The following is a 12,898-nucleotide window of genomic DNA, read 5'->3' on the forward strand; positions in this document are numbered from 1 at the left end:
TGCATTTGTTTTCTCAACATGTGATACTTCCTTCAGCATGATTCAACTGTCAATTTTCACCCATAACGTTGTGCTGGGGGATCTTAAGATTCTCTGGTTGGTGTCTTTCATTCTTACCTGTGACATTAAGTTTGAAAGTCAGTTTCTGGTTGCCAGCTTCACAGGTGTACTCGCCCACATCCTTTTTCTCTGCTGCTTGTACAATCAACCGCCGGGATTTGCCTTCAGCCTCTACCTTGTGTTTCTTGCTAGAAGTGATGAGCTTCCCATCTTTGAACCACTTGACTTCCGTCTTGGCCTGGGCCACTTCGCAGCTGAAGGTGACATCCTTTGAAAAGACAGCCTGGATCTCTTTTTGGACCATCTCTTTGTGGGTAAACACCTCCTCAGCTTCTGAACGATTGCACCAGCAGAAATTATAACACAAACATCAATATTTCAGTTACAGGCTAATATAATATTTGTGACTTAGGATGCATCTTCTACACTGTTGTGGTAATACAGTTTAACACTTTAACTGCTGCGTCTCAATGCTAGAGAATCCCGGGACTTGTAATTTGGTAATGTACCAGCTCTCTTGGGCAGATAAGGCTGTAGGACCTGTAAAACTACAACTCTCAAGCATCTATAGCATTGCGCCATGCCCAAAATTATTTTAAAATATTGTATAAAATTGCCTTCAGACTATCTATCTATATAAAGACTATATGTGCAGATATTTTATTCCAAAATTTGGAGAAAAAATCCACTTCTGGTCCCAACATTTTCAAAAAGGAATACTCAACCTGAATCCATAGTCCCCAGTACCATTTGTAACCTAAAATACAACAAGTGACAAGGGGAAATAAAACAGCATTTGTACCTGTAATGATGACTTTGAAGGCCAGTTTCTGTCCTGCAGCTTCACAGGTGTATTCCCCAGCATCCTTCTTCTCTACCTGTTGGACAATCAGTCGCCGGGATTTGCCTTCAGACTCTACCTTGAATTTCTTGCTGGCGGTGATGAGTTTCCCATCCTTGAACCACTTCACTTCTGCTTTGGCCTGGGCCACTTCACAGCTGAGAGTAGCGTTTTCTGAAGACGCAGCCTTTATCTCTTTCTGTATCTTCTCTTTGTTGGCAAATATTTCCTCAACTTCTGCAACTGGGGAAAGAAGCAGATAGGTTTTCTAGCTTCACAATTTAGAGCAGTGATTCTCAAACTGTGGGTCCCCAGGTGTTTTGGCCTACAACTCCCAGAAATCCCAGCCAGTTTACCAACTCTTAAGATTTCTAGGATTTGAAGGTCAAAACATCTGGGGACCCACAGGTTGGGAACCACTGATCTAGAGCAATTCAAGTTTCCTATTGACTCCTAGTCGACTGAGAAACACATTTAGTGCTCCACATGGTTGGTCTTTTTGTTCACAAAATTCCTATTTGAACATATCACAAGCACAGAGCTTTGGAGTGTTCATCAAGCTGAGTTTTGAGAAAACAACCCCATGTTTATATCATGAATACCAAATGATCTTGATAATTGGGTTCCTGAAAAAAAAATAGGTACGATTTTGTAAGGGGAACCTATTTTGAATGCTCCATATCAAAGGTGAGCAAACTCCAGATGGGCACAATGTACAGTATAACCCCCTTATCCACAGGGAATGCATTCCAGGGCTTTGTGTGGATATCCGTATCCATGGCTTATAGTGAAATACACTGAATGGATTAATTCTGACAGAGTATAGTTGGAGGACTCAGAAGATACCTACAGAGGACATCCCTCTAGGTATCACTGGATCCTCGAACACAGGCATGCTCAAACTGCAGCCCTCCAAATATTTGGGCCTCCAACTTTCAGAAGCTCTAGCCAACTTCTTCAATGGTCAGGAGTTTTGGGATTTGGAGGCCAAAACAGCTGGAAGGTCACATATGGAAGTCAACTTCTGATGGAAAAAGTCAATAAAGTCTTGCTTAAGGTTCTAGAACAGGCTTGGGCATTGGGCAAACTTGGGCCCTCCAGATGTTTTGGACTTCAAATCCCACCATTCCTGTTAGGAATGGTAGGAGTTGTAGTCCAAAACACCTGGAGGGTTGAAGGTTGCCCATGCCTGTTCTAGGACATGCCTCCCTAGGCAACACTAGGTCCTTCAATACAACTCTATGATCCACATCTGGTGAAAGCATACCATAGAATCACCTGGAGAGCTAGAAAATATCTGGACAAATGCAAGTAATGAAATCACAAGTACCAGTTCTGTGGATACTGGGATTATATGCTACCAAATTGTAAAAAAATACACAAAAACTCTTCAGAAGGGGAGAAAACTCTTGAAAATTTCTTTTGTTCTTCCTTAGGAATGGATCAGGTAAAGAATGAAATCCCAAGGATAGGGAGCAAGGACAATAGGTGGTGTCAATCATCTTTGGTATATAGTAAAAAGCAATCCAAATATATGATTGTGTATTTTGAACATCGACAAACCTTTTTCATCAGCTACCGTGACCTTGAATATTAGTTTCTGGCTGCCAGCTTCGCAGGTATATTCTCCAACATCTTTTTTATCTGTTGCTTGTACAATCAACCTCCGAGATTTGCCTTCAGCTTCCACCTTGTGTTTCTTGCTAGATGTGATGAGTTTCCCATCCTTGAACCACTTCACTTCCGTCTTAGCTTGGGCTACTTCACAACTCAGTGTGGCTTCCTTTGAGGTGACAACCTTGACCTCTTTCTGGACCTTCTCCTTGTTGACGAACGCATCCTCGGCTTCTGTAATATTGACATGAACCATATGCCAAATGTTAGGATACACCAAAACATCATCCATCATTAAGCTGCAATTAAGAGAGATCTGGCTTTAGCGGTCCAATGAGGAATGGACAACTCTGTGGAGGCCAGGGGTCAATTTCATCCTCTTATAATGTCATTATCACTTGCAAACTCCTTCTAATATTCCTTACCAATATTTCCACCTTTGTTAGTGCCCTTCACAAAGTGGCAAGCGGAAACAACACTTTGTCACTTTCTATTGCCATTATGAAAAGCCATATAATGAAATTTAAATATAGCAAGATTCCAATATCCACAAGCAATACATTTCCATCTGGACCATGATTACTTGAAACTGTGGATACAACTGAACTTCATTCAATTGTCTGGCTTCTGGATTCATCATACAATAGAATTGCTCTGAAGGACCTAGAGATTCCTAGGCAATATACCATGTCTCTCCTTGCAGAGAGAAAAAAGGGGGGATGTATAAATAAACATAATAACATACAAATAACTCAAAGGGGAGCGGAATGAGTGCCCGCTGTTAGCCCCAGCTCCTGCCAACCTAGCAGTTTGAAACATGCCAATGTGAGTAGATCAATAGGTACTGCTTTGGTGGGAAGGTAACGGCGCTCCATGCAGTCATGCCAGCCACATGACCTTGGAGGTGTCTATGGACAACACCGGCTCTTTGGCTTAGAAATGGAGATGAGCACCAACCCCCAGAGTCGGTCACGACTGGACTTAATGTTACCTTTCCTTAACTCAAAGGATACTATAGGATCACCTGGAGAACGTAGCAAATTTTGAGAGAGATCAGGTGCCGATAAGTGAAAATACAGGTAAGTGATCAATGGTTTCAGGGATCTTGTAAAAACGTTGGAAGGTTCTTAGGATTTAGTAGAGCTGGGAGTATTTTTCCACATTAAAGTGGGGTTCCCCATGTGGTTTGGGGGCAAAAAAGCCCAGAAAGATCACTGACTATTTTTCTTTAAAAATTCAGTAAGATGAGTAGCTTTTGGGGTACTGGTGAGAGAATTTGGGGGCTCAAATTGGGGCTTAGTGACTGAATCATCAGGAGTAATACCATATTTATAGAGCTTCGCCAGAGTATGCAAACCATACAAGGCAAATGTGTTGCTCATTCTCCATTTCCAAATGAGATAAAGCTAGACACAAGTCGTTACACATTGGTTAAACTGCTTCTACTTGCAAATGTTTAAACTATGTATTGGGTGTATAGTATAGTATAGTATAGTATAGTATAGTATAGTATAGTATAGTATAGTATAGTATAGTATAGTGGTTTGAGCATTGATCTGTGACTCTGGAAAACTGGGTTTGAATTGCAACTCGGCCATGGCAAGCCATTTGGTGAACTTGGACAAGTCACTCTCAGACCCAGAAAACTTCATTATAGGTTTAATTTAGGGTCACCATAAGTTGGAAATGACTCGAGGGCACACAACAGCAAATTTACCTGCAATTGGCACCTGTGGTTCTATAATTTGAATTGCAACTTGGCCATGGAAAGCCATTTGGTGAACTTGGACAAGTCACTTTCAGACCCAGAAAACTTCATTATAGGTTCGGCTCAGGGTCACCATAAGTTGGAAATGACTTGAAGGCACACAACAGCCATTTAAAATCTATTTGTACCTGATACAGTGAGTTTGAAGGCCTGTTTCTGTCCACCAGCTTCACAGGTATATTCTCCTGCATCCTTCTTCTCCACCTGCTGTACCACCAGCTTCCGATTTTTACCTTCAGTTTCCATCTTGAATTTGTTGCTGGCAGTGATCACCTTCCCATCCTTAAACCATTTCACATCTGTTTTGTCCTGAGCCACCTCACAGCTGAAGGAGGTGTTTTCTGAAAGGGTTGCCTTGACTTCTTTGATGACCTTCTCCTTGTTGGCAAAGATCTCCTCCACTTCTGCATCTAGGAAGAGAACATGGTGTGGACAATGAGCCCTATTCTTTCAAGGTTCCCATTAACTCATGGACTACATAAGACACATTAGGGGGCCCAGAAGGCAAGGGGGCCCAAATCAGTCTCCTAAGTCAGAGGACTCCAATGCCTATTAAAAACATAGTCATAACTAACATCTCTCATCCAAGTACTAACCAGGACTGACACCACTTGCTTCCAAGACCAGATGGGACATTTATAGTCTAGCCATGGGCAAGCTTGGGGCCTCCAAGTGTTTTAGACATCAAATTCCACAATTCCAAACACCTGGAGGGCTAAAGTTTGCCCATGCCTGTTCTAGTCCCATTGAATTCCAAGGCAAGTGACAGAAATGTTCTTAAGCCGCTCCTCTCAGGGCTCGGTTTCCAGGCTTATGACCATTTTGGTTACCATTCTTTGGACACCTTTCAACTTGTCAACATCCTTCTTGAACTGTATTGCCCAGAACTGGACACAGGATCATTTCTGGTAAGGTCTAACCAAAGCAGAATAGAGAGAGACTATGGCATCCTTCGATCTAGACTCTATACACTATTGATGTAGCGCTATTGTTAATTCTGGACCTTCTCTCTCATCTGTTATGGTCATTCTGAGTTCTGATCCTGTTCTCTGGACTAGAATATTGGCTATTTGTAGCACAGAAAGAAGCCTTGTACCTGCTACAGTGACCTTGAAGGTCAGTTTCTGGTTGCCAACTTCACAGGTGTATTCGCCCGCGTCTTTTTTGTCCGTTGCTTGTACAATCAGCCGCCGGGATTTGCCTTCATCTTCTATTTTGAGCTTCTTTCCAGGGGTGAGGGGTTTCCCATCCTTGAACCACTTCACTTCTGACTTGGCCTGGGAAACCTCACAGCTGAGGATAGCATCCTTTGAAGAGACAGCCTTGACCTCTTTCTGTACTTTCTCTTTGTTGACAAACACGTCCTCAGGTTCTGATCCAGCAAGACCAGCCAGGGATTTAAAGCAAGCAGAAAACCAACAGTTCAGTTACAAAATAATGCACATTTATTTGTGATTTGGTTTTTCATCTGTACTTCTTTCCTTAAATCAGTGGTTCCGAACCTGTGGTCCATGGACCACCAGTTGTCCCCAAGAACTAAAATATGGTCTGTGGCCTCACCATTACTTCATCTCTGCAACGAGAGCAACTGGTCTCGTGAAACCACTGGTCAAGTAGTCCCTGATTAAAGTAGTCCCTGGTCAAAATTGTCCATGGTCAAGTGGTTCCTGGTCAAAGTGGTCCCTGGTCAAAATTGTCCATGGTCAAGTGGTCCATGGTCAAATGGTCCCTGTCAAAGTGGTCTCTGGTCAAAGTGGTCCCTGGTCAAGTGGTCCATGGTCAAAGTGGTCCATGGTCAAAGTGGTCCATGGTCAAAGTGGTCCATGCTCAAAGTGGTCCATGGTCAAAGTGGTCCATGGTCAAAGTGATCCATGGTCAAAGTGGCCTCTGGTTAAAGTGATCCCTGGGCAAAGTGGTCCCTGGTCAAGTGGTCTATGGTCAAAGTAGTCCCTGGTCAAAGTGGTCCCTGGTCAAAGAGGTCCATGATCAAGTGGTCCCTGGTCAAAGTAGTCCCTAGTTAAAAAAAGATTGGGATCCACTGCCCTAAATTTACAAAAGATGTACTATAAAGCAGGCATGGACAAACTTGGGCCCTCCGGGTGTTTTGGACTTCAACTCCCACAATACATGTTAAAAGAAAGCATGGTGATTTTGCCATGATGGGAAGCCCACCAACCTCCTTTGTAACCCCAAGTGATGGCAATACAAGACAGAAAATGAAATAGCATTTGTACCTTCTACCATGACTTTGAAGGTTAGTTTCTGTCCTGCGGCTTCACAGGTGTATTCCCCAGCATCCTTCTTCTCTACCTGTTGGACAATCAGCTGCCGGGATCTGCCTTCGGTTTCTACCTTGAACTTCTTGCTGGAGGTGATGAGCTTTCCCTCCTTGAACCACTTGACTTCTGTCTTGGTCTGGGAGACTTCGCAGCTGAGAGTCGCATTCTCCGAGAGGGAAGTCTTGACCTCCTTCTGTATCTTCTCTTTGTTGACGAACATCTCCTCGGCCTCGACGACTGGTGAAAGGAAAGAGCAGTAAGAACATTTCATTGACTGCCATTGAAGCTACATGGACGATGACCATTAATATAGTCATTGACCCTCCACTTTGGTGGAGTTAGGGGCACAGGACCCTTGGATTGTATGAGTCTACAGTGCTCTAAAATGCAAAGTTTGCCCATGCCTGCTCTATAGCATGTGCAGTTTTGCACCATAGACAAATAAAGACCAGAGGATAATGGGAAATATGCAAACCTTTCGGACTTGTTGCAATGAGGGTAAAAGTCAACGGCTGGCCAGCGGCTTCGCAGGTGTATTCTCCTGCATCCTTTCTCTCCACTTGCTGTACAATCAGCCTCCGGGATTTGCCTTCGGATTCGATCTTGAACTTCTGGCTGGACCTGATCTGTCTCCCATCCTTGTACCACCGAAGTTCTGTGTCGGCCTGGGACATTTCACAGGAAAGGCACGCGTTCTCAGACAGAACCACCTTGACCTCTTTCTGTACCTTCTCCTTGTTGGCAAACACGTCTTCAGGCTCTGCAATGAAAAAAGATCAGTGACTCTAACAAAAACCATTGCTAACTTTTGTTCCCCAATTGGCCAAACTGTTTATGTGTGCATAAAACACAAGTTCATTTTATGCATCCAAAACATCATCATCATCATCATCATCATCATCATCATCATCATCACCTGCCTCTCCTCATGGCTCAAGGAGGGTTATGTGAAGATTTGTAAAAAGACACCATGATATAATGAGTTGACTGGAAAGGCATGTGTCGACAGCTGATTGGCTGAGTCAGTCAGGAGCCAGAATTCTGATTGGCTGCTGTCTCTAGCTTGCTCCTGAAACAAACGGTTTTAACTGCCACTTTCACCTCGGAGCACTGACTAGAAAGGATCAGGAAGGAAATGGCTGCCAACTCTCCGAAGACTGATTATTTATAATTTATTTATTACAATATTTATATCCCGCCCTTCTCATCCAATAGGAGACTAAGGGCGGCTTACAATAAAACACATATATAAATTGTACAATACATTGTAAATCAATTAAAAAGTTATTAAATTACATCAGACATTCATGAAAACACTTATAAAATACAGATGGACAAGTTCAAGTCTAAAAGACTGTGTCTGTCAATTGAGCTCCAGCGTACATAATAGTAATTAGTGCTGCTAATTTATAAGGCAAATGAGGCATATTTAAAGACTATTAAAAGTGATTGTTTATTTTCTCTGTTCCCTGTGTGAATTCAGAGAGAATGCTGTATATATTGTTGCCCTGTTTGATCTTTTGAACTGAAGTAAAGAAACTGTTACTTGTTACACAAGCCTGAGTGACAATTTATTATATTGCAGGGTTTATCTTGATTCAGAAACTGTGGTAAAGCTTCTATTTATTTATATCAGCAACCTCCAACAGGCTACGACATAGCTAAAAACTTAATCATTGTATAACAAACACATATTAGAACATATTTCTACAATATTCATATAATAAAATACACAAAGCAATGATGAAAATACACAAGACACAAGTTGAAAATTCATGATTAAAACTTGATACAGTTTCTAGGTCCTCCTGTTGTGCTGCAGATCTTGGAGACTTGTTTCTGAGGCAAACAAAGGCAGAGATGTATAATCAATCTCACAATCTCTCTCTGTTTCTCTGTCTGTTTATTGGCAACTTGTGGATCCCACAGAAGTCAAGTGGAGGATATACTCCTAATAATGCTTAGTATTAAGTAAATTGTTTCCTCTTGTTGTAAACCGCCAGAAGTCCCCTTGGAAAAAGGGGGCGGGATATAAATAAAGCTTTATTATTAGTTTTGAATGAGCTCTCCAAGGTGCCAGAACTATTTAAGAACGGGGTTCAGCACATTGGATAGCAACAGTCAAAGGAGTGTGATAGTCAAGAGTATTAGGATATTACTCAGGATTTGGATCCTGATTCGGCCATTGAAACTCACAGGTTGATCTTGGGTGAGTCACACTTTCTCAGCCACAGTAGAAGTCAACAATGACCCTCTTTTCAACAAATCTTATCAAGAAAACACTGTGATAGAATTGACTAAGGGTCGTCATAGGTCAGAAGCCAGTTTACCCCACATTAGGAACAGGCCTCATTGTTCGGATGCCCAATCACCATCTCCCAAAGCAGTTGCTTTACTCTCAGCTCAAGAACAGAAAATGGAATATCAGTAGGCAGCAAAAGGGATTTAAAGATGGGCTTAGAGCTAACCTTAAAGAATGTGCATAAACACTGAGAACTGGGCATTTAACTGGAGGCCAGCGATTACCAAGAGTGCAATGGATTTTGAAGAGGGCTGAATGGAGGGCAAAATGTGTCAAGAGGAAGACACAGCATGAAACAAATCCTTTTCGGGACCACCTTCCATCTGGAAATGTATGTCCTCATTGTGAAAGAACATGTGGATCCAGAATGGTCTCCACAGTCATTATGGACCCATCATCAAAACAAATACCCTTGGAAGACATTCAGACTCGGTCACCAGGGATCACCTATATTAATGGGTTAGGGCTAGAAATTAGGCTTGATCGATCCATGAAAAATTTGATTCTAAACTCGTTTCAAAACTAGAGGGGGCATTTTTTCGTTTTTGTTGCTAATAACAAATTTGGCCCCCAAAATTTTTCGAAATTAACGAAAATTCGTTATTTTTGAAATTAATTCGTTAATGGCGGACGCGCATGCGCGGTGGCCCAAAAACAGCCCGAAGGGGGGGGGACTTAGGGGGCTCTCCCGCCCTCATTTTTTGAGTGATCTTCTTCAAACTTGGTACAGTGGTAGAACACATTTAACACTGATAGCTCACCAAAATGTGGAACGTTTCCCTTATCTTCTGATTTTTGGCAAATTTTCATAGCGTTTATAATAAACCATTTTTTAATAATTGCAGAAATCTGTTCCTGGTTTGAAAGTCTTATTTCCTGTTAAATTGGGTTGTCTTTACTGTGAAAGTCATTGCTCTACTTCAGAAACTTTGTTTTTGTGGCTGAAACTTTGTTAAATTGGTGTAGTCCCCGGCTGAGACACAAGCAGCCCCGCTTGTGTTTGAGAGCGGTGAAGGGACAAAGGCACCCCCCCTTCTTTCCCCAAAAGGAGTTGTATTTTGTACAGGGAAGTATGGGATATGCAACCCTTTCCCAAACTTGGTTTAGGATTATCAGAAAGCGTCCCTGGCTGAGACACAAGCAGCCCCGCTTGTGTTTGAGAGCAGTGAAGGGACAAAGGCACCCCCTCTTCTTTCCCCAAAAGGAGTTGTATTTTGTACAGGGAAGTATGGGATATGCAACCCTTTCCCAAACTTGGCTTAGGATTATCAGAAAGCGTCCCTGGCTGAGACACAAGCAGCCCCGCTTGTGTTTGAGAGCAGTGAAGGGACAAAGGCACCCCCCCTTCTTTCCCCAAAAGGAGTTGTATTTTGTACAGGGAAGTATGGGATATGCAACTCTTTCCCAAACTTGGCTTAGGATTATCAGAAAGCGTCCCTGGCTGAGACACAAGCAGCCCCGCTTGTGTTTGAGAGCAGTGAAGGGACAAAGGCACCCCCTCTTCTTTCCCCAAAAGGAGTTGTATTTTGTACAGGGAAGTATGGGATATGCAACTCTTTCCCAAACTTGGCTTAGGATTATCAGAAAGCGTCCCTGGCTGAGACACAAGCAGCCCCGCTTGTGTTTGAGACTGGGGAAGGGACAAAGGCACCCCCCCTTCTTTCCCCAAAAGGAGTTGTATTTTGTACAGGGAAGTATGGGATATGCAACTCTTTCCCAAACTTGGCTTAGGATTATCAGAAAGCGTCCCTGGCTGAGACACAAGCAGCCCCGCTTGTGTTTGAGAGCGGTGGAGGGACAAAGGCACCCCCTCTTCTTTCCCCAAAAGGAGTTGTATTTTGTACAGGGAAGTATGGGATATGCAACTCTTTCCCAAACTTGGCTTAGGATTATCAGGAAGCGTCCCTGGCTCGGATCCCTTGTTTCCAAAAAACACTTTTGCGTGGAAAAAAGAAAGGAGAAAGCCCACCCCGCCCGCAAGAAGAAAAATGGCGCCAGGAAAAAAACACCCACAGGACAGCCCTTTGCAAAAACAAAAGAAAAAGAAAGACCCAACTAACACACACCACCCAAACTCAGCCAGCCACCCCACCTTTTCTCCCGGTCTTCACACAGCCATGCTGTGACGCAGCAATCTTTCCTGCCTGCCAGTGCCTGCACCAAATCTCCCTTCCACCCTCTCCAAAATTCCCAGTGCGACTGAGCCACGAGGCGTGTGCACGCTCAGGACGTCCTACCAGCCCCTCCCCCTGGTTAAACGTGCTCTCTGATTGGCTACAAGGTGCAAACAACACGCTAGATTGCCCCAGTGGACTTAAACAAGTTTGGATGATTTGCCAAAGCATTTTTTAAAAACGAAAAAAAAGGCGCCATAACGGAAAACGGCCAATCGCGGTTCGAAACCGCGATATCCAGGCGTGTGGACAACCAAGGTTCGATATTGCTTCAAAACAAACGAAAATAACGAATCAATAACGGTAAACGGGGAAAACGAATTATTTGAGCAAGCCTACTAGAAATCCCTGGACATCTTGCTCACTTTGAGGTTTTGTGTTCCTATAGACACACCACTCCACTGAAAGCACCTGCCATAACTAGGTGGCAAAGGGAAGGGATCTGGTCCATGCTCACCTTTGACTTCAACTTGGAATGTTAATTTGTCGCTCATTGTTTCGCAGGAGTAGATCCCTTCGTCTTGCTTCACTGCGCTTTTGACAACGAGCTTCCGCTGCAATCCTTCAGCGGCGAAGGTGACTCTCTGGTCCGGCTTAATGTCTTTCTTGCCTTTCTTCCAGATGACGCCCTCCGTGATGGAGGAGACCTCGCAGACCAGCTCAAACTTCTCCGAGAGTTTGACAGAAATCCCAGGGACTGAGTCATTGGCAAAGTTGGCCACTTCATCTAGAAAATAAAATTGAGATGCAACCATGTTTAGGGAAGGGGTAACAAAGGGATTGAATGTATGAATGAAAGAACATTTTGCCTCACTGGGGAGAATCTGGCCCATTTTCCAAATCTACAATAGAATACACATACACACACACACACATATATATGTCTTAGATTAAAATACACTTGCATGAATAAGACATTCAGACCAATGATGGTTCTAGATACAAACTGCCCTATAATTAAGTTCAGTCCAGAGATTAGAAAAGAAATGGTGCAATAACACCATGGAGCACAGTGTCAATAAAAAACTTGATTTTTTAGAAATACTGGAGCTAGTGATGCAGGATCCCAGGAAAAATGGGGAAAACACAAATAGTGTGGGGGGGGGGGGACTTATCTAAGGATCTCTAAATCATCCAGTGTATCTCCATAATCAACTTGGAGTTGTCCATGAAAGTTTGCTGGCAGATCTACATATAACTAGAGTAGTGTCCTCCATAAACAATGTAATCCATGACTGTTAAACCTGCAAATATAGAGGCAGGCTTGTACTCATCAATACATGAAAAGGGAACACATTTGGAAATCTAGGACACAACTTGAGAATAGTTTAATTCCGGAAACCCCATGCTGGGCAGATTTTGAAAGTAGTAATCTGGTCCAATCCAAGTAAACCAATCAAGAACCAGTTTCTGTGAACAAAAATAAATATGGTTGAATCTTTGTTTCCATCCAGACATGGATGATTAAGGTCTGAAGCTCAGACCCACATTGCTCTCACCATGCCCCATCCAAGAAATAAAGAACGGCAAGGGATATGTATATGAAGAATACCTTTCAGCTTTATCTTAGCCGTGCTTTCAATGTTGTTATTGGTGACGAATTTCACCTCGGCCTCTTTGAAGGCGCTTGTGACTCGCTTGACAATGAGGCTGTGCGTGGTTTTGGTTCTTGTAATGATGTACTTGTCACTATTCTGAACCGGATTGCCGTTAATAAACCACGATCCAGAGCAAGTGTTAGTGAGGTCAACAGTAAAAGTCGCATCCCGGCCCGGGTTCACTTCTGCGTTTCTCAACGGACTTCTCACGGCCAACACTGGTTCTACGGGAGAAGAAGGACAAAGTGCCAAAGTTAAAATC

The 12,898-nt window shown here is 43.1% G+C and overlaps 1 protein-coding gene across 12 annotated transcripts in view; it reads right to left on the reverse strand.

The window, feature by feature from the left end:
• obscn (obscurin, cytoskeletal calmodulin and titin-interacting RhoGEF) overlaps positions 1-12,898 on the reverse strand; it is a 212,538-nt gene that overhangs the window by 170,501 nt on the left and 29,139 nt on the right. For all 12 annotated transcript variants that reach the window (XM_062957387.1, XM_062957386.1, XM_062957385.1 and 9 more), the window contains exons 6-14: positions 12,591-12,860; positions 11,496-11,765; positions 7,038-7,322; positions 6,518-6,799; positions 5,380-5,655; positions 4,412-4,693; positions 2,465-2,749; positions 863-1,144; positions 118-393 (exon numbers count right to left, since the gene is read on the reverse strand). In XM_062957387.1, coding sequence (XP_062813457.1) covers positions 118-393; positions 863-1,144; positions 2,465-2,749; positions 4,412-4,693; positions 5,380-5,655; positions 6,518-6,799; positions 7,038-7,322; positions 11,496-11,765; positions 12,591-12,860 — 2,508 coding nt within the window. The remainder of the gene's footprint in view (positions 1-117; positions 394-862; positions 1,145-2,464; positions 2,750-4,411; positions 4,694-5,379; positions 5,656-6,517; positions 6,800-7,037; positions 7,323-11,495; positions 11,766-12,590; positions 12,861-12,898) is intronic.

Source organism: Anolis carolinensis, chromosome 6, assembly GCF_035594765.1.
Source record: "Anolis carolinensis isolate JA03-04 chromosome 6, rAnoCar3.1.pri, whole genome shotgun sequence".
NCBI classification, from domain to species: domain Eukaryota; kingdom Metazoa; phylum Chordata; class Lepidosauria; order Squamata; family Dactyloidae; genus Anolis; species Anolis carolinensis.